This window comes from Centropristis striata, chromosome 11, assembly GCF_030273125.1.
Source record: "Centropristis striata isolate RG_2023a ecotype Rhode Island chromosome 11, C.striata_1.0, whole genome shotgun sequence".
NCBI lineage: Eukaryota > Metazoa > Chordata > Actinopteri > Perciformes > Serranidae > Centropristis > Centropristis striata.
The window spans coordinates 32,492,881-32,515,791 of record NC_081527.1 but is presented as its reverse complement, the minus strand read 5'-3'; the positions used below and the strand labels follow the sequence as shown (position 1 = coordinate 32,515,791).

Genomic DNA, 22,911 nt, shown 5'->3' with positions numbered 1-22,911 from the left:
TGGTTGTGCTACTCAAACAAGATGGAATATCAATCTTGAGTTCCTGCGATTGTTGTCATTTCGGGAAAATCCAGCTGCCGTAGAAGGTAACATGAATCCCACAAAAGAGGGGGGTTATAAGGACTCTTCTCTTGCAGCAGTAGTCACACCATCATGACTTACGGAGACACTTTAATCTAACAGAAAAATAATTTGTTATTGTAATACCTGGGCTTTTTCTCATGCAAAATGTTTGCAAGTTTTATATACAGATACCCTAAAGTTAGCAGTTGGCATATATCACAAAAAACATTACATAAAATAGTGTTATATATGAACATAACTGTGGGCATGTTTAAATAACGTTGTTTAGGTTTATATTACTGCTCTTTAACTTGCGTGACAAGCTGAGTAACATGAGTAAGGTGGCACATGTATGACCGTGATGCAACAGGATTTGACTTCTGGGAGGACACAATCTTCTTATTCACATTCACTGTGTGTGTGTGTGTGTGTGTGTGTGTGTGTCCTGACCCACCGTAATCCTGTGGTCTGCACTGTAATCCAGACACACACACACACGATCCAGGATCAGTCTCTGCCAAGAACACAAACTCAGGTCTAATGAAAGAGCGTATAATCTATCATGAGCTGTATCTAACCTTTATGATGGAGCGATGAGTATATAAAACATACACACACACACACACACACACACACACACACACACACACACACATACACACACAGAGGACGAGCAGGTCTTGTAAATACACATTCATGTTTATTACCATTTAGTATTTACATAAGACTATAGATCGTTAGACTTTTTTTGACATAGACTTTTTCATTTAAAACATTCATATTTTTTTTCCACAATCCCTTTTTCTTGTCAAAAGAAAAAGTTATTCATATCCAATAGTAACAACTGTACAAAGACAGCCTGGTAGGTACAATAATTCACTTAAAAATTCTTCTTATTTTAGTCAATGCAAATCATGTGACAACAAAAAACATCATCCCATCACGACAAGTGTTTTCTTTTTCCTCCGCAGCGGAGCCGAGTGATCACAAATGACTAGAGCTCGTATGTACATGCACTAAAGTGCTAGTGTTCAAAAGGCATGCAAATATTGGACTGATATTCGTACAACTGCCTTCCAAAATATGCATAAGGTTATTTAGTTTGTTGGTCGCCCTTCTTCTACACGTTTACAGAGCCCAAACATTCATCCCCACCTAAAAATAAATACATTAGCATCAGAAATGACATCATGTGTCTCCGCTTCGGACCCGATGAAGCAGAAGTAGTTTTTTGTTTGTTTGTTTGCTTGTGTCGTTTCTCTCCTTGAAATTAAAACAGAAAAGTTAAGCTTAAAATGCTGGCAACAGAAAAAAAAGAAAGAAAAAAACAGAAGATTATTAAAAATAATAGTTTGAACATGAATTGATGCAGGATAAGCGTAAAAAAAGAAAGAAAAGTGTAAACAGATGAGAAACAAATGGTGTAAACTTTATATAAATGCAACAGCTGACCTACAGTTTTCACCTGGAAAAAGGTTCAGATTTGTGGCTAAAATATAAATATATGTATTAAATACATATAGACACATGTGGGGTGATGATTAACTCAAGTGTGTGCAGGCACCTCTTATGGAAATGTAGTTTTTAAATCTTTTTTTTTTCATGATATTACAGTACATTCCAGGTTCTTCTAAAGAGAAGTTCTGGTTCCTCGATGGTCAGCTGGTGCTACTGGTGGATCCCGACCCCCCCGCTTCACGCTCTGTCTCTGAGGAGTCTCTAGATTCAGGAGGGGGGTCTCTGAGGTACTGGGTCTTTTAGGCTGAGGTGGAGGAGGGTGAGAGGAGGTAGAGGACGGCCTCACGCTGGCTCCTCGCCCTCCAGGATGGTCTTCCGGTGTCCCGGCGGCGGGAAGGTGAACCTCCTCTTCGTGCCCTCGCTCCACTTTGGGGAGGAGGAGGGGGAGCGGGCGGCCCAGCGTGATGGTGGGCGGCGGTTGGCAGGGCGAGCCGGTCTCAGGAAGCAGGAGTCCAGGGGTGGAGCCACCGGAGAGCGAGGCAGGTCCTGCCAATGACAAGGAGCTGTCAGTGAGGGGGGGAGCGGCGAGGCGAGCGAAACAGGAAGATTTAAGAAGCATAAATGAAAAAAGAAAAGAAAAGAATGAGCAGGAAAAGATGTATAAATAATGTTTACAAAACAGAAATGATTAATCTTCCAATTTAAACAAAAAAAAAAGGACTAATAAATGGGTCAAAAGAAGAAGAAATGATGGAATGTAAGCTTAAACATAAACTTTTGAAATGTCACAAAAAATAAATGCAAATTAGATATGTTTCCAACAACTGGTTTGGACCGAATAAACTATGCAGCGAAGAGTAGATTCATCAGAAGTTGGTGCTAAATGCTACTTGACATAGTGCTATAATATGCTGTTGACACACTGAGCAGGAAAGAGGAGCTATCGCTAGCTGCTAGGCTAAGTAGCTAACAGAACTGAATAATGTATAAACAGAGAGAAATAAGTGCTATAAGAACAAAACTAGTGTAAGTGTTAGTAAAGCAGACAGTCATCTGCTATTGACTAATATAGCACTAATGTGTATAATGAGTATTTAGCGAGAGCAGCAAACAGACACTACGAATATACAGAAACTCCAAGTTACACAATACGCTCACCGTTAGTACCAACTGTTAGCACTCAGCCATATATGAGGTTTTGACGGTTTTGACCTAGTCTTGTTTTATATCATCATGCGCAATTTACATTGGGCAGATAAGAAACATGTTTCATATGTTGTGGTCATGGTTTGTATGATCAATAAATAAATAAATACATTCGATTGAAGATGTTATGCTCTCCATGTTTTCTCTTGATACCAGTTGGTAGTGTGGGTATTTCTTTACAATAGAAGTGACAACACACCAAACAGCATATTTCAAAAGCATTTAAATATGTAATTTTAAAAGTACTTTATTAGTTAGTTTTAATAAAGAGTAACTAGTTAAAAGTGACTTTCCCCAACAATGTTTGTGTCCATTATCAGCTACATTACCACTGAATCCCAGCTGTTGGGTGAGCTCAAGCCATGTGCTGTAGTTTTTCTGTATTTCTGTTCATATATTCCACTGTATTCCATATTCCACCACATTTTCACTTTGTACTGGTGGGAAAATGCTTTAGTGCTGCTAAAAGGACACTGCTGGAGTCAGGTGAAGGACAGACTGTCCTTGGTTTATGTTCAGACATGGATGTAGTGTGTTCACTTCTATTTATGTATAATGCACGTAGGCACAATGTTGGGATGACTGAGATGTATGACAGAAAAATGCAAACACATGGTTTTATAAATCTGGTTCAAGATGTGTTTGCATATTGTCTGCTGTTGTATATAGAGATTTATGGTGATGAGATTACTTTTGCACATCTTTTCCCTGGATGAGAACTAAAAAAGTGAGAAAAGAGGCCGATAAGAAGACAGACGGAGGCGTGGTTGAGTCTCTTCACTCCGTCAGAATGATGTCAGAGTGTGATTGGGTGAGTGATCACACCGGGACATCACACCACTGGCCTGATTTATAAATAACTCATCTCCAGGCGTTAGATTTCGGCTGAAGGATGGGGGACATCGAGCCCGCAAAGCAACAATCTAGTTCTGCTAAAAATACAGGGCAGTGAGGCTGTGGTGGCGTGAGAGGACGAACTGAAGGAAAAAATAAGTCAGATGGATGAAAAGAACCAGTCCTGATGAAGAAGTCAGAGACGGGCGGATGGCGTCTCCACCAATAAAAAATTCATGAATAGAAACTGATGGATTGCACACCGGGAAAATACAGACAAGTTTGTTGTTTAATGAGCGGCTTGTGGGTTAATACAAGAGTTCCCATGTGATGCAAATACATCAGATCACACGACGCTACAGATCATGCACCAGTAATGTGAACAGGAAGTCAGTGCACAGGAGTTTTTGCAACGTGAACAGCTACACGTCAGCTCTGACTTCTCAGTCGATGCTTCGACCTTAAAGGAGAAATCCACCGTAAAACACTTTGACACAGTTAAAACATAATGTGGCTGCATCTATGGACATGGTTTTTTTTTGTCACCATGAATACTTGTAGACTTTGCAGCTAAAATATTGTGCTTTTGTTAAAACATTGGGATATTACGTTAGTTTTGGTGTTTTTTTCCCTTCTTTTCATAAGGGAGCATTGTCCATGAGTCTCTCCCTTGTTGACTAGTACCTCTAAGGGGTCTGAGTCTTTACTGCAGTGGCTCAAGTCTAGCCCAGGGCCCCATATCTCCCCTTTCTGTTTAATCTTATCAAAAATAAAGCAGAAAATGCCTTAAAAACATCTCTTTAAAAAAAAGTTTCTTTTAAATGTCAGGTTTTTATAAACAGAGAACAAGAGATTGCTTGCACTGCAGACTCTGAACAAATGTCAGAACAATAACAGAACATTTTAAAAGAACTAATACTTGCTGACACTTCTTTTTCTGCTGTGATCTCATTACCAATTCTCAAGTACCGTACTTAAGTAAATACTCTGCTTTATTGTCTATTTTACTCTAAATGGGACCATAATTTACAAAATGAACATCATGCTGTATTGAAGAGGACTTCAAACAAACAATTGAGACAATAAACTCATTATGAGATTGTGTACCGAGGTCATAAATTAAGTGAGTAGTAGGGTCATTTCATTTATTTTTGCAAGCAGTGGAGTCGCCCCCTGCTGGCCATCAGAAAGAATGCAGATTGAAGGCACTTCTCCTACCAGCTTCCCTCACAGACATGGAGACCACGCTCACTTCTTCTATGCTGAAGTGACTTTTTTGTCCAGAAATAGTCTGCAATATTTTAAACACAAAAATGTAATGTCCTAAATTCACATCATCCGTGTAGAAATATCTACATTTTCATATCGTTTGTCTTCCTCCCAACTTTAAGAAATATCTTTTAACAGCCGACTCTGATATCTCAAAGCTACTTCAGAGCACTTGAACTCATCATTAAGAGGAGTTATTATAAGTTAACAGATCTTCAGTCATCTTTTTTTGTTTTTAAAGATATTTTGCATAATGCAGGAAATCAACTTATCTACAAGTAGGGGGAGGGAGGTGACTCACGCTCTGACAGGCTGATAACAATTTGTATAACAGCGTAAGAGTATTTGATGGTGGATTTTCCCTTTAAGCATGCAAAACGGACCAGAGTAAGCAGTTAATATCCACCAGGCATCAAACACAACCCCAACAGGTGGCAGAGTGCAGAAAGTGATGAGAGTTAGCAGCGGTCTTCTTCAGTTAATCTTTGAAAGGCCTTGTTAGTGTGGGGGGAAATGGCTGGAGGGGAACTGTAAGAGGGAAGTCAACACTGTATGGAAAAAAAGAGTGAAAAAAGCAAAACATCACAAGAAAACATCACATCAGTCTATCCAGTCACACAGAGTGACAAAAAGAGGAGCACCTGAAACACAGTGTTAGAATAATCCAGATATTATATAATCGAGGCTGTATGGGCCCCAAAATCACCTGCACTGAGGAATGTGTGAGTGAAACATCCATAAAAAAAGTCTTCTTTGTATCATGTTTACTGGTTCACATGTTGGGCGATCTGATCAGTAGTCAAGACACAACCTGAAGACTCTTTGAGTCACATAGACTGAGTTTGCTTTAAAGGACCATACTGGTGGTTTAGCAGGATCTAAATCATATATTTTACATTGCCACCCAACTTTGTCTCATTTTTTCCTCTGTGGTATGACAAGTTGTAGTGCCCATGGAGGAATCCATGTAAGAGTTTTCATTATAAGAAACTCCAATTATTGTTGTAAGATTATACCAGTACTAGTAATAACAAGAAGCAATCTCCAGGTCTGGAAAGTGAAGCCAATGTGGAAGTGCCTAAAACCTGCATTCTTTATAATGGGCAGCAGGGGGCGACTCCACTGGTTGCAAAAAATAAGTCAGACTGTTAATAGATCTATAAGAAAATCACCCTACTTCTCACTTGATTTATTACCTCAGTAAACGTTCCCTAATTGTACTTCTTAATAGTCCTCTTCAAGATGTTCATTTGTAAATTACTGACCCGTTTAGAATAAACAGACAGTTAATCCGAATATGCTTTAGGGCCTTGTGACCCTTTGAGTGTTTTTTCAGTTCATTAAGGTAATAGTAACATTTTAGCCACCTAATATGTCTCATTTAGCTTTCAATTGTCGACTGTTCATTCTGCACCTTGCTAACTAAGCTAGCTAGCTAGCACTAGCTGCTAACTTATGCTATGTTCCAGTCACTGTTGAGGTCAGAGTTTAGTTGAAATTTCCAGTTCATGACGTCAAAGCTTTGCAGGTCCACAGTGCAAAAAAATGTGCACACACAATTGAACTAGTCAGTTCGGCTCACATATGCTGGCTTATTTCAAATTCAGCAATGTTTTTATTTTATTTTTAACTCTAGCCCATCCTGAATTGTGAGCAGCGAAAGGTGAGTTAATGATTTCAGACACGGCTGATATCCTCAACTACCTGTAAACATAGTTTAAGAAGTTGTGCTTCCAGTAAGAAGATTTATCAGATTATTTTCCTCACCAAAACAAATCAGCTCAATGAATATATATCATACTGGCAGTAAATTTGATTTAAATGTAATACTTTTATAATGTGTGGTATGACACTGGAAAACAGTAGATGTGATTTATGTGGTTAATGGACTAAAACATGCATAAAACACCATTATGGTCCTTTAAAAAAACAGATGATCTATAACAAAGAAAGTGAGCATGCGTGCATTAACACGAAGAAACAGATGCATGGCCGTCGCACAACTTTTGACACCACTCCGATGGCTTCACACACTGTCACTGCTGTCCTGTGAAGCATGCATTAATGAAGAGAGTGAGGAGGAGGAGGAGGAGGAGGAGGAGGAGAAGGGCCTAATGAAGAGAGTGAGGAGGAGGAGGAGGAGGAGGAGAAGGGCCTGCGGGGTGTGAGGTGAGAGAGGTCCGTGTGGCTGGTGAACCCACCACCCAAAGGTTCGTAGAGGAAGAGGATGAGGAAGAGGAACTTACATCACGGAGACAAGCAGAGTTAGAGTCCCCAAGGAGTTGTTAGTATGACAGTGTGGTTCTGGATCAGAGCACAGCGGACAGGGAGGAGGAGGAGGGAGAGATAAAGCCCAGAGGGGAGGAGAGAGGGGAGAGGAGGGAAGATAGAGCAGGGAAATGTTAATCGGTAAAATCGGGCAAAAAGGAATTCTGAAAATTCTGGCATATCAAGAAAGGCAGAGAGCTTTACCAGTAGAAATAAGGTGGCTGTGCTGACCACATAGAAAGATAACGGAAGCTGAGAACAGCCGTGCTTGCATCAATGTTTTTATAATGCCATCATCTCAACATCACAAGGCTTGTTTTCTAATGAAAATGAGCTGATTTATGTTGATTCTTGAGAAAACAAAAGAACATTCACCACAAGAAAATGACGTTTGTTTTCTTGGGATCACAGAAATAAGTATGGACAACTCGAAATGAGGGTCTGGTTCATTGGATCACACCAGATTTTCAGCCGTTAGATAACTTTCATGACTGTAGGTGAGACTTGATAACTAAAAATGTTAGAGATAAGGCCGGAGATATTCTTGCTTTTTACCACATGCTGGCATAAACAACCGGCTGCATTGTGAACAGTTATTGTTCACAAACTTGCCCGTGTGCTACTTTTTCTGGAGGACACTGGAGAAGTTGGACTGTACAGAACTCCAAGATTGGCAAGTTGTGAACAAAAAATATGACAACACCCCAGGAAAAAGATTACTATATTGTAAGTTAATAAGAAAAGTAGCAAAGGTGCCATCGTGCATGATTCCTAAGCCCTTAAGTCAAAGTTTTGCGCCCAAATTTGCTGTTCATGTCTTTAGCGTTAATAATAAAGAAGTTTAAATGCTCCCAACAGATGCAGGATACATCAGGGAGCCACCATGCAAATGCAGTTAATGCAGTTTAAAGCAAGTATCTCCAGCTTTAATTTATAGTTTTGTTTGCTGCAGTTACGTCTTATTAGCGCAAACAATCTAATTTTATAGTTGATACTGAAAAAAACATGATAATGGCAGAGGCAAGAAAGACTATCCAGTTTCTTACACAGTGACCCCCACAGCATCTCATACAGACATCTGTTGACTGTGACCCCATATCTATGGCGTAGTTTGTTTATGGTGATGTCGTGTACTCAAATGAAAACGGATCACACCCACTGAAGACATGAAACATTTATTTTCTAGCAGATGAAAGCTGCTAAAGATTAATTTTGTTTTTTTGACATTACAAATAAATCGCCACCTTGAGATAACAGCACGAAAAAAACTAAATGCAAGCACAGCTGTTCTTGGCTTCCCTAGAAAGCATTAAACACACACCCATTCACTTTAGATCTGGGAGAAAAACAACTGGGACAGTTTCGTTGACCTACATACAGTCAGATAGTTTTGGAGATAACCAATAATATAATTATTTTATAATAATTTTAAAATGGATGGGGAAAATATCTGTTTTCAAAAATATTGGAACAAGTGTAGACAGGGCCTGTATTGCTGAAATATTTATTGACAATTTTGAGACTTATCACGTCATTTATTACAGCAAAGATGCTGATTTCAGCTTCTAAAATGTGAGAATTTGTTGTTTTTCTTGGATTTATACTGTATCACTGTATATTGGACAATTAACGGACTGATATAATCCCTGCAGCTGTAAATTCACTGGGTTAGTTCATCTTATAACAGTTTATTTTCAGAATTTCTATTTATCACAAAAACATTCAATATGAATGTGATTTGGTTTTCAATGACAACCTTTGATTATATTTCCTTTGAAGCTAAAACAATGACTTGATTAACAGAAAATTGGTGGATAAAAATTTCAAAAACTACTCATCCGTCCAAGTAATTCAATACAGAAAAAGACTGCTGGCTCCAGATTTTACATTTGATGATTTGCTGCTTGTCTGTTTTAAATTACTGAATATCTTTCCATTCTTGATTAAACAAAATTAAGCTGTACAAGACTGTGATGGCATTTTCCACTATTTTCTGACATTTTATAGATTAAACTATTGCACAAATGAATTGCAAATAATCATAATTTGAAGTTTTTGGTCACACAAGTAGAAAAAACTACTGTAAACTCGTTTTTCCAGTAAATTATCTGTTTCACGACACATATAAGTATCGCAATATTGCATTAGGTTTACTGGTGGAAATTTTTAATATTTTGAAAAGGGATCTTCAGTGATATTTCCCTTTCCCTGCACTACTCTATATTATGATATTGACACATTGCATGCTTAAAAACCATCACAATCCATTTCTGTGCTCTGTTGGAGCTGTGACCACCATCACTTAATGAACACTGTCGTCCACTAAATCACATATCAGACTCTAATCTTACCCTGTCTGTCTGCAGATCAGCTGGCAGCTGCTCAGTCCTTCATGTTAGTGGACATATTAATCACCATGTGTGGGATTATGTTGTTCATGTTATGGTTTCAAATATAAAGAGGTACATTGTTTTAATGTGCAGCTTTAATACAGCATGACCTATTTTTCTAATATCTGTCTATAGAGGCGCGCCAGTGCACACATTTTCAACCTGTTTCATCATTTGAACATGATAAGAAAGTTGTTTTTCTGTCTGTTATTTATTTTTCCAACAGGTCGGGTGAATGGGTGGTGAAGAGTACCCGACCGACGTGTCAGAGCGCTGATTTTATCTCATTAAATTATCACTTTTCTTGGTTTGATTTTAGGGAAAATCAAAATGCTTCAAAAGCTGCAACCACTTAAAATTCTGTTTGGGCATTTAATAGGAGAGTGGCTGATAATGATTCATTGTGTAACTTTGCAAGTGTGATCTCACTCAGATCATTACTGTGAGATCATTTATTCCACTTTTCCACTCATCAGACACATAAATCAGGTTTCGGTCGGGCCTCGGTAAAAAAAAGTGACAGCACAGAAATAAAAAGCCCCAAAACAGGAAAGTCCTTACAGTGAAGAGGAAAGTACAAGAAGAAGAAGAAACCTTAAAGAGCGTCTACATACAGCCATGAAGGAAAGTTCAGTATTTTTGAAGAGGGTCAAATATTTTGACATTACCATTGCATCAGTCAGTGCTTTCGATCTGAGAAAAAAGCAACATTTTAGTGATATTATAAAGCTTTTTTTTCTCTGATTAATCACAGATGCCTTAAAGTTTGTCTTCAACCATTACAAGGAAAATCCAAGGCAAAGTCATAAATATTTTTGCGTCATAAAACATGGGCCCCAGATCAAATGAATGATGAAGCGATGGATCCAGTGCGTCTGTATATTTACCTCCATACATCCAGACTGTCCTCTGTCTGAGTCGGCCTGCCTGCTGCTGTCTCTGCTGTGGCCGCTCTGTGCTCCGGCCTGCAGCCTCCTCTCCTCTCTAAAGCTCTGCTCCTGCAGCTTCTTATTAAGGATGCGGGCCGTGTTTTCAGCCAGCGTGTAGCCCGGCGGGGCCGACAGGTCCTGCCGTATGCTCACCACCTCTGGGTTTTTGTCCCCCTGCGTCTCCACTATCAGCTGCACGGGGCTGGGCGAGCGGCCGCGTGCAATACGCAAGCACTCGCTCCTGGGGTCTGTGGCGAGAGCCACGTGGGCGGGGCTGGGCTCTGTGGTGGAGGGAGGCGTGGGGCGAGAGCGACTCGGGGACTTGTTGAACTTTTGCATGGCCTCGTAGCCCACGGGGGTGTGGTCGATGATGTTGAAGAGGCTGGAGAGGCCGTCGTTGATGGTGGTGTGGACGGGGCTGTCGCGGGTGGTGGTGGAGCGAGCCCACGCCGACTCGCTGTTGCCCTTCTGTGGCGTGGTGGGAGTGGGAGCGCGGCTGGTGTTGGGGAGCTCAGCCTTGTTGGAGGTGGACAGTTTGCGCTGGAGCTTGGGTGAGCCGTACTTTGGTGAACAGCAGGGTCGCTCAAACTTACTCTGAACGACAGGCGAGTACTGGACCTTCCTCATGCTGCGTGACGGGGAAGAAATAGGCGTGCCGCCACCTTTCGGGGTAAGGCAGCGGTGGGGGCTGCTGGTCAGGTTCCTCAACAGGTCTGTTTGTAGACCCACACTGATGGTCTGGGTCGTCTGAGTGCCTCTCGTGGTGAACCCGTTGGTCTGGCAGGCGGTGTCCCGTACCACGGGCCCTGGCGGTGAACGGATGGCGTTCCTCACAGAGATGGCCACCTCCTTCATGTCATCACTCATGTTTCTGGCGAGCTGAAGCTCCAGAGAGGAGGTGTAGCCCACAGTGGGGCAGATAGGAGACTGACTTGGAGAAGTCCTCAACCCTGCACCCTCCAGGAGCCCACACGCCCACCGCCCGCTGCTGAACACCTCGTCTGACCCGCTGGCTCCCACCCCAGCCTCTCCTCCGCCCCTGGCTTTGGTCCCTTTGGCGTACAGGAAGTCCGGGTCTTGGGCAGTGGGGCGCTCAGCTGCCCCAGTTCTGGTGGGGCTGTGGAGCATGTGAGCAAAGTGCTCCACTCCCACCCCCCCTGCCCCTGCTCCGTTGCCCCTCAGTGGGGACTTGTGGCAGTGCTCGGGGCTGCTCAGGGTGCTGGTGGTCAGGGTGGCGCTGGTGGTGAGGAACCAGGAGGCTGGCTGGAATGGTTCGAGAAGGAGCTCCCCTCCCCGGGCCTCGGGAGGTTTGTCCGTCCATACTTCCCGGGCGGGATCGGGGCCAGAGGCGGATGACGGGAAGACCCAGCCCTTATTGTTGAACTCCTCAATGTACTTGAGGTCGTCTGGGGACAGAGGCGGGGTGACGTCGTCTTGGCCCAGATCACCGTGGCGAGTCTTGTCGGGGAGGAACGGCGAGCTGTCCATTAACCGCTGGAAGTCGCTCATGGAGCACACGGACTTGGCTCTGGACAGAACACACACATACACACACACAGTTCATTAACATCAACTTCAGCTGGAGCACTTGAGCCAAACAAACACCCCAACCCAACCATGATCTCATCTCCTTTATATTCCCACTGCAGAAAACAACTCCTAAATATGCGTTTATGTTTTTTAAAAAACAGCTTAATGCTTTTCAATGTTTTAAAACCTGTCTGAATTATTTAACAGCACAGTGAGCTGCATCACTACTGCCATAACAGAAACTTTCACAGAAAAATCTCCAGGGGGAGAAACTCACTGTCACTTCAAGTAACAGTTAATAGAATCAACAGCCGATCTCTCCAGGGATCGATGTGTATGTATGAGCAACAGAAATGCTGCAGGAGGCTGAATAATCTGCAGCCAGTCACACCAGCTCTCTGTGATGTTTTTACTGTTGACATCTATTAAAATGCAGCAACTTATTTTTTACAGAACAGTCGAAAGTCTCTTTGAACTCAGTTTGACTTGAAGCTTTTTTTATGAGGTTTACCTGAGCAGACTCCCACCGCCCATCTCGTCATCTGGGTCCTCAGGATCACCTTCTCTCTCTGAAAGCTCATTCAGGGCCTGAAACACAGCAGATACAAGAGTTAAAGTTAAATATTTTCACTTTTTAAGTCACTATCTAATGGAGATTGAGGCTAAGACCCGCTGATGAATGTTAACATAATGACTCACAACCCCCAAAAGTTTCTATAAAATGTAAATAACACAGTATGCAATCATTTGCTAATCTTCTGTGACACATGTTCAATTGACAACTGTACAAAGATAATGTAATTTTTATATTCATTTTAGATTTTATTTTATATTAACATTTTATATTATGTTAAAACAGATAAACTTTTGTTTTTGTAAATATACTCTCTGAATTCTGAATTTGACACATTCTGTTTAGGTTTACATAGTTTTTTTCCCAACTTGTTTGGGAATCTGCATAAAAATCTGCATAAAGTTGCCGGTTTGCGGTTCAGTTCTGGTGGTTGATTAATGCATATTTTTGCTGATTGGCTTCCATAAATGGTTGAGTGGGAGGGTTTAAAAAACCCTGACTCGTCCATCACTAATAGGGAGGAAAAGTCTAACAAAAGACTGGTTAAGTAGGTGAGTATGGGCGGGGAATAGGCTCCAAAGTGCAAATAAAACAACTAATTCATATCCAACATACATCATTATAAAGACTATAGAAGAGAGTATACAAACAACAATGTCTGTTGCAACATTTGACTGGATTTTGTGATATGCCAATTAAACATCGCCCAACCCGAATGGACAAACAAACAAAGAAAAGAGTGATAATGATTAAACACATTAATAAACATAAACGCATTGGTGCTACCAAAAACAAATGAAACTGAGATCTACAAGATCATAACATTAAATCATGTAGAAAAGCTTTCAGTGTAAGATGATTTACAGATGATAATGTCAGGTAAAAAAAGATTAAATATCTGTCATTTGAAAACAGGGAAACTTTCTATTAAGAAGAACGATGATGAAACAAAATCAAAACAAATGATAAGCCATTTGAGCATCATTTTACTGAGTGGTTTGTACTCAGGCTGCATAATGAAATTGTCTTATCTGTTCTCAAATAATTAATTTACCATTTTGTCCATAAAAAATATCACAAAATTGTGAAAAACATCCTTTACATAATGGCTTAAGAGCTTAAAGTAATGTTTTAAACTTTGACCCAGGCCTTTGCTTCCAGTACAAACTAGTTTTATGTGCATAAGTTAAGTGGCTTGTCTTGATTTGACTGATGCATGTGTTACCTCCTTCATGCATGGGAACCTCTTCTCACTCTCCAGTCTGGAGGGTGGAGGGACCTCCAGGCCGCTGAGGGGGTCCAGAGAGAGCGCGTCCAGGAACAGGTTCTCCGTCGGGCCCTTCAGCCTCATGGCGGCGCCCTGCTCCTCCAGCATGGCCTCTGAGTCGGAGTGGGAGCGCATGGGAGGGGCAGGGATGGGCGTGGACGTACAGGGGGAGCGTGGGGATCGCGGGGACCGGGGGGCGTTGCAGGGACTGTCCTGGGGAGAGAACACACCTCTGAGGTCTGAGCCGTCTTTAACGTCGATGCCTTCTCCTCGCCGGCTGTTCAGCTCTCTCTGCATCTGCAGAGAATGACAGAAATGAGAAAAAATTAACTCCTCAGCTTAAGTTCCCATGTGTATTTTTCTCTTCAAAGAACAAGACTGGAGTTTACACCTAAAGGCATAAAAAGATCTAAAAAGGTTGTTAATGGTCCCCCTTCATCAGCACCACCCATCAGGTTGAGATGTGTTTATCTGAAGTCGTCATTAACCCTCTATGGTACGGTGTTGCCCTGAGACAACATACCCATTTTTGGCCTGTCAAATTTCTACAATGCATGTTTTTGAGTGATGCAACACTTTAAAAAAGAGGGAAGAGTATAGGGAACCAATTGTAATGCTTTAATTTGTCACATGACCTCCAGGAGGCCATATTGAAATCCTATTTTGCGACAAAAAAAATCACTCAAAACGTAATTTCCTGGCCCTTTTCCATCTGGAAAAGCTACTGATGGATGAATAAACCTTCATTTTTGATAGTTTCATACACTTAGACTGTTCAAGACATTCATCTACAGGCAACATTCAGATAAGAAACCGGTTAAAAATGTTAATTTTATAATGTTTTTAAATTTAAAATGTTGTGTATTGTACCCTGTCGAAGCTTGTTGTTAATTAAATAAATGATGTTGAAATTAATTTTAAAAACTCTCTTTTATACTTGTGCACCGTTATGGTACAACGTTTATTAAGTCTATTTTAAGACCAAAAAACACTCCAAACATTTTTTTCCTAACTCCATCATAATGCGTACCATAGAGGGTTAACTGGATAATAATCAACACTATTAACAGTATTTTTTCTTACAATTTTTACAGTTAAACTGTCAGTGTTTAGGTTTGCTTGGTTAGGCTTTTATTTGTACTACTACTCGCAGAAGCTAGATGTTTAGCTATTTCAACAGCTTTTAGTTTGCTCTTTCAGACATTTATACATTACTTTTAGTTAGGTAACTATTTGTATATCAATTATTTTAGCTACTTTTTAAGTATTTAAACATTAGTTTTAGCTGACTTCGGCTCACTTGCTAACTACTTTTCATTCTCTTTCAATCGTAATACATTATGTTTAAGTTTTAGCTGACTCAATATATGTAAGCATATAAATAGTCGCTCATAAAGTTGGAATAAACCACTTTCCGTATAATGATTGTGAGAATGTGAATTATTCTTGCATTTATATATATATGTCTTAAACTGTACAGATACACAAGGAGGAATGGAGAAAGAAATAGAGACTATTATCTAAAAATAAGATAATCATAAAAAATAAAAGCATAAGCTAAATTAAGAAGACAAATTTTGAGTTTTGTTTAAAACTGTCCAGTGAGTCAGCAATTCCAAATTTTAAAGGCAGAGTGCTCCATATTTTTTGGGCATAGTGGCTAAAAGTAGCATCCCAAAAAGGTTTTTGTAGTGACCTTGGGAACAGTTAAGTTAAAGGAGCAGCTGTGGAGGATGTTAGGGCTCCTGGAGGATCATAAAACGATAGCCATCGCCTAAATAGTCATTTAGTGTCTTAAAAACTAGGAGAAAAAATGCATGTTGCATTAAACAGGAGTTATATGATCTCTCATTTTAGTTTATTTCAAAACCCTAGCGGCAGCATTCTAATTTTTTGTTTTTATTTAACCCACATTGAAGCAGGTCAGTCCTGTTGAGATTAATTATCTCTTTTAGAAGCGAGGCCTGCTTTAAAAGTTACAGAAAACAACAATAATCACAAGAAAACACAGAATAAATACATTAAAATGTTGAAAATATTAAGACACCTACACACATTCACAAGTACAAACAGATACATTTACTCTTGAACTTTAAAATCCAACAGAGATCAAATGTTTCAAATGTTTTTTTGGAGGCCAGTATATAGATTGTTACAGCAGTCATATGAACACCTAGCCTGGCTAACACCAGACTAATCTCAAATGAGATGTAGTCTGGGAACCAGCCGTTCATTTCTCCGTAGAGGAGGCGTGGTTTACGATCCTCCAGAGCCGTTTATTGGGCGCTTAGAATGTCTATCATAAGCGTCTGTAGGTAGCTCTTAGCCAATCAGCTCAGTTATACCAGATGACGTAGTAGAGCAACAGAAATGGATGTTTGTTGTGTGTGTGTCTGTGAGAGAGTGTTGTTTGCTGCGTTGCTTCTCCAGTTCTCGCTTTCTGCAAGATTATTTATTTTCACGCTTTATTCCCCCTCATGTCATTCAGCCACACACATCCACTGATTTTATGGGCAATAAACAAGCTGCTGCGGGTCTCTGGGGGCTCCGCTGTCCCCCGGCTCGTAGCGAGATCACCGGCGTTACGGTAGCGCCGGAGATTAGCGCCGCTAGCGGCTAATAGTCCCGCTACCGGTGATCTCGCTACGAGCCGGGGGACAGCGGAGCCGCCCAGAGGCGACTTTCGCTCTAAACTATTTAAAACACCATCTACAGCTAAAGAGAGTTTCGCGTCTGCAGCAGCCATGTTGGATCCGTAAGAAAACCACAAGCTTCCAAGTGCCGAGTAGTACACGTCATCGTCTTGCCGTCCCTCCCCGTTCTGTGATTGGATCCCTAAAACAGGGCTAAGAAACTGCTCTGGTTGCCAGACTGGATGGAGGTTCGAAATTAAATTTGAGCGCGCAAGGCAGTATGGGTATACCCAGGCTAATGAACACCTTGCTTTCCTTTAAAAAAACGTTATTCTTCGACTGCCAAGCTGCTGCAGAATCCACGTGCAGCACTCGAGGTCAAGTGTTTTGCTTCTGGCTCGAGGTTAAAGGGGAACAGCCACAACACTCGTTTACTTTCACCCTGCAGGTCTGAGCGGTTCAGCTGGTGACCTGCGCTTTATATCGATGCTGAATAATGCATCTCCGCTTCCCGATCCGTGTCTCTACATTCAGCGGTGCATCAGCAGTTTCTTCTTTGTTGTTGCTGTTCTTATTATTCCAGCCTCTGCTTTATATGTTAATACCCTCACACTCATATCATATTAACCAGCTCACGCTCCTATATCCTGCTCCCAACATCACACACGGGCGAGGTGAGAAGCCGCAGTTCTTCTAATTAAATCTCACAAAGGACATCAATTATTCAGGAATCCTGAGTATTTGTTGTACCGAGCCTTGACTATTCTAAAGTCTCAAACAACAGAGGAGATAATTGCCTCGGGTGCTTTGTCACTTTTCTTCGTTGTCTCACTCCACACACACACACACACACACACACACACACACACACACACACACACACACAGACACAGACACAGACACACAGACACACACAGACACAGACACAGACACACAGACACACACACACACACACACACAGACACACACACACACACACACACACAGACACACAGACACACACACACACACAGACACACAGACACACAGACACACAGACAGACACACACACAGACAGACACACACACACACACACACACACACACACAGACACACACAGACACACACACACACACACACACACACACATTTCTGGTGTGTTTCCAGTTTCTAGTTTCAATCATCTGTTTTTTGTATATCTTTCTATTCCTCACTCGTCAACAAAATGTGAAAATAGTTTTTGTGAAAAAATGTCAGTAAAATGTGAAAAAAGTGGCGAGAAAGCTCATTACAAAGTCATTAAACAACATAAAGTCATGTCTTTTAATCACTTGTTTTGTCTCATCGACAATGCAAAAAATATACATGATAAATTATGTTAAACACAGAAATTCTGCGAATGTAGGGCTGAAACGATTAGACAGTTGTCAAAAAAAGTGATTTATAATCCATAAATAATTTTCTGTTAGCCTTATAGAGCAAAACAAGCTTTCAGCTTTTTAAAGGCTGCTTTTCTATCTTGTATTTGATTGTAAAATCTTTAGGTTTTAGACACAATGAGGACCATGAAGAAATGCTTTTACTTTAAAAAGAAGTTCATTTTTGCCCTTTGAAACAGATGTGTGATCCGACTAAAAGCTTCATTATTGCTACTAAACAAACCTTGAGGTTTGACATTGACATTTAAACATTGTGACTGAAGCATATGAAGTAAGTAATGCTTATATTTCACATAAGCTGTTGCAGTCATTTTTCAGTGAATACCATTTGTAACACACATTTGGTACTAAAATTTACCTTTTTTTTTACCACACGAGAACTGATAAAAATCATCAAAAATCCCTCCAGAATACCACATTCAGACACCAAGACCTGTAGCGCTAAAGCTAAACCTGCTACAACCTCTGAAAGATGTCAGAGTTCACCTGCCGAGGCTAAGCCAATATGTAAAATAAGTATTCAAAAGCCTTAAAAATGGAAAATTTAACATTTACAACTATTCAACAACTATTCAACAACTTGACCAACTCCATCTGCTGAGGAAGATATGATCAAAGACTCCAGAACAGGAATTAAATGGACCCTGTGGTGAAACTGTTTTGTAAAAAACTGTAAATTAATTTTCTTTGACTGACCAATCAAGCCTTTACTGAGTGAGCCTGACTTGACTTTGATCCTCTCATTCTTTCTTTTTTCCCCTGTTAACCTCTGTCTCTCATTCCTTTCTCCTTTAACCCTTTCCTCCTCCTCCTTCTCCTCCTCCCGTCTCTCACCCTCTCCATCTTGCGGTGGAGCTCCCTCATGCTGCCGTCCCACTCCTGCCGCTCCCGGTCGAAGTGCTCCAGCAGCTCGACCCTCTCGCGGCTCCACCTCTTCTCTCCGTGCTGCAGCTTCCAGCGGAGGTCCAGGGAGGTGCTGTGGCTGTCAGCCAGCAGACGCTGGTGCTCCTCGCGCTCCAGCTTCAGGGCCCACTCGGGGTCCTCCGCCAACTCCCCTTCGCCTCCCTGAGCTTCGCCACGCACGTTTCCTCGTGCCTCCTCCTCCAGCTGGTCAAAGGGGCAAAAACACAGTGATGTTAGGTTGATTTCTCAAGTATTAATTTAAATATAAATGATTAATTCTGTTCATTTTTTGAAGACATAAAGAAGACACAGAAGAGGGAGTGCTATTCAGAAATACCACAATTAATGAACATTGTTCCACTACACAAAGGATGGTGATTCACCCAAATTACAGTTTTTATTTGAATTATTTCATTGGCAGGAATAGTTCCTCTGTGGTAAGATTTGGTCATTATACACAGTTTCTAGGACACCGTTTCTGGAGAAGGATGCTGCTGTTAAATCTTTTAATGCATTTTTTTCTTAATTCCATCGTTGTGGAGCTGAAATTTTCTCCTGCATAAATAAAACCAAAACTATCTGCATAATACTGCAGGTAAGTGATAAAAGAAGTTTTTTAAGGGGAACCTATGCTGTTGAACATTTCCCAAAGACGATAAAGCCTCTACTAAACTTGTTTTGACCTGATTTTATTTGCCCCCGCTTATGGATCAACATGCCTTTGATGTGGTGAGTTGCATCATTTCTCAAAATTTTGTACAAATCCAACAGTAATGTCTGAGATATTGTACCTGTCATACTGACAAACAATCTTTAAGCTCTTTTGATCTTTACTTTTTGATCCTGAAGTCTGTTTTTTGGCCTTTAAGTTCAATAGAACAAAAAAATGAAAACAGAATAAATCAAGTGCTTGCAGCGATACAAAATAATAAATCAGTGTCAAAGCAGATTAAAGTAATGACAGAAAACATGTATCTAATTATTGTGTCGACCTTCTCGAACTAACACAGTTGATGGAGAAGCTAATGATGAAGTGGTGCTGTTTATTTTACAGACTTAAAGGGAACAAATGGTAACACTAAGCCTGCATTCAGACCTACTTCTGCCCTGTGTGAAAGAAACGCAGCCTCCCATTCATTTTAATGAGACTAATCCAGCGCTGCAGCAGGAGTGGCAATGCAAGGTCATCTAGCATATTTTAACTTGCCGCAACTTTTTCTGCAACCAGTGGGCCAGCTGAGGAGGGATGGCAGCACCTTGTCAGAAAAATGACCAAAATGCATCAGCTGCCTCCCCCCTCTCCAAAGAGTTTGTTTAGTTGATCGTGTTAGTCTAGACTCCCTGAATAACTGATCCTTTATCTGACTGAGGTTAGAATCTATGACCCGACCGCGGCTAGGAAATATCAGCATACCCGGTTGCGGGTTTATAAATCCATGCAGCTGTCCGTGGTGCTGAAACAACAGACAGGTTTGTAATTTCGACTTTTTGTCGAGTCTGCTGCTAAGAGGCCTGTCACTATTACTGTTTTTTTAGGCGATATATTGTCCAATAAAGCATTGCAATAAATGATAATGTAATGATAATGCTCCTGGTCGTACCGCAGTCCAGACTCTGTACTCGTGGGGACAGAGCCTTCTCTGTGGCGGCCCCAAAGCTGTGGAACAGCCTACCTCTCCAGGTCAGAGCTGCACAGTCTGTTGAGCACTTTAAAACATTATTAAAAACCTATTTATTCTCCTTGGCGTTCAGTCCCAGCTAGGCAAGAATCCTTGGCTTTCTTTTTACTTTTTTTTTACCCTTTTATTTGTCTTTTTTATCTCTGACTCTGTTTTGGATTGAGTTTTTATTACTATTTTATTGTTTTACTGTTTTTAGTATTTTATTGTTTTATTGTTTTTATTTATACATATTTGTGTGTGATTTATTCTATTTTAATAACTTTACAGCACTTTGGTCAACTGAGGTTGAACTTAAGAGATTTCACACATTAATGTGAATAAAAAAATTAAAATATCCTCAATAGATAAAACAACAAACCAGAAATTATAGTAGAATGTCTTGTATTTTTTTTTAAATTTCTGTTCCACTCTCTTGTAATAGTTGGTGAACTGTGCTGTTTGTCAAACATCATGTTGAATTTAAACACAGCAGGCAATATCAAGGTCAGCCAAAATGATCGTGGTTATGTCCATATATCAAACAATAAGTCTGTATTGTAATTTTTCATGAGAGTCCTAGTTGCAAATAAACCACCTACTGGTTCCTCTGGGAGCAGGTATCACTGTTTGGTGAGCAGCAGCCTGCATGTTACATCATCATTTACAATGCAGATATTGTCATCTATTGCATGGTCCTTGATTGGCCGGGGAATATTTTGATTTCTTGAAATGAGGTGAAACGGTGGGAAAGGCCAGACTGTCACATAGAGTGAACAGAAATGTTGAACTCACGTGAAAAGAAAAGGCACATGTCATGCTTGAAGTTCTTTGAATGAGCAATTCTTGATAAAGCTCCAAGCAGGCGTTATTATGGATCCCACTGCAGTTCTGAACAAGTCACACCCTGCGATACTAGGATTGGTCAGCACGGTTCCTTATGTCTTGCTTCAGTGTCGTGTGGCTGAATTGGAATCTTTTTGGAATAAGCTAACAAAACGCAACTGTAGCATTCAAAGCTGTTTATTAAACAAAAAATTAACTTAACTACGCGATTAAACCTACACGGTCACCCATAAAGTTGGAATAATATATTTTTTTACTTCTTTCCATGAAATGCTTGTGACAATGTAATTTATTCTTGACAGATAAATTGTAGGTCTTCTCAAAATCTCTTTCAAACATATCACAATGTAAATTAAACCACAATTAACAGAGGAATTAATACAACTTTATGGGCAAGCCTGTACAGTAACCTAGCAAAATGAGTTAACCCTTAACCCTAGACTTACCGACACCTGTTAAGAGGTAATCGTCCTGTTCTCTAGCAGCACAGTAAATAACATTGCTCCTTTTATTATTTCTTACAAAGAAACCGAATGAGATTAGGAGAAGTTAAACAAAGTAGCGGTAGTTGTTTTGGAGCCGACAGAAAGACAGAGTAACTTGAGCGAGGTCTGCCCTCCCAAATTTATATTTCAAACCACTCGCTGGTGGAAGGACATGAACCGAGGATTCAGATGTACTGCAGAAATCTTCAAAGCCGCAGAGCGACAGAGGGAAGCAGCTCTGGAAGAACAGAGCTCTGTAATCTTCAGACGGGCTTTGATTTCTCAACATAATGGTACAAACCAGAGTCTGCAGTGCTGGGGCCGTGTGAAGAACAAGTCAAGGCTGCCTTGAAACAGCAGCTTACATAACTCCCATTCACAAATGTTTGTCTTGTACAGTTTTATATTGGAGCTGTGTGTACAGTAATAGCTGCTGACTGAATGCTCAGAGCCAGGATGTTGGACATTACAAATATAGGCAGTTAATTGAGGAGGCTTGACACGGTGCCAGAGAACAAATCAGAGTCAGAAACACGAGCCAGCCTGATATTAATATCTCCAAAAATAATCTCACACTCACATATAAATACACAGGTGAGGGGTAGCTTCCACTTCTTCTCTGCTCTGCTGGGCTGTGTAATAATCATGAATAAAAAAACAGCAGTTTGGGGGCATATTTCTGAAGTCTTAATCAGGATGAAGCACAGTGGAGCAAGAGAAAAGAACTCAACACTCTGTTATCAGAGGAAACTAAGTGAATGAGGCACTCAGCGACCTCCGCTCTGTGGAAGGATATGAACCATGTAAAAGCTGTTCAGATTAAGAGTCAAAAAGATAATCTTCTTCCTATAAATCAAACTGCTTAATTGGTTTCCCAAAGCTGCAGTTTACTTTTTATCAGATATGGCTGTGGAAAGACTCTGTTGGTTTCAAATTCTATCTCCCAAAACTGTGGTCAACAAACAACTCGTTCAATAACCTCAAACTGATTTTAGCTTTTGTTTTATTGTCCACATTGTCGGCCACCTGCTCTGATCGAGCTCTTCCTCTCAAAGGGGGAAGAAAATCTTGAGATGAAATCAGACGCAGCAGACAATGAGGCTCCAACAGAAACATCATCGATTCAGCGTCCCTCTGTGGCACACTGTTGTTCCTCTCCTCCAAATGCAGTTTCTCTCAC

General features: G+C 40.7%; 1 protein-coding gene across 1 annotated transcript in view; it reads right to left on the bottom strand.

Moving 5' to 3' along the window:
- Positions 1-741: 741 nt before the first annotated feature.
- The window catches only part of LOC131980080 (microtubule cross-linking factor 1), an 88,947-nt gene continuing 66,777 nt past the window's right edge, over positions 742-22,911 (bottom strand). Inside the window, exons 10-14 of the mRNA XM_059344238.1 lie at positions 18,674-18,946; positions 13,747-14,085; positions 12,459-12,535; positions 10,376-11,945; positions 742-2,067 (exon numbers count right to left, since the gene is read on the bottom strand). Of these exons, the coding sequence (XP_059200221.1) occupies positions 1,864-2,067; positions 10,376-11,945; positions 12,459-12,535; positions 13,747-14,085; positions 18,674-18,946 (2,463 nt within the window). The 3' untranslated portion in view covers positions 742-1,863. The remainder of the gene's footprint in view (positions 2,068-10,375; positions 11,946-12,458; positions 12,536-13,746; positions 14,086-18,673; positions 18,947-22,911) is intronic.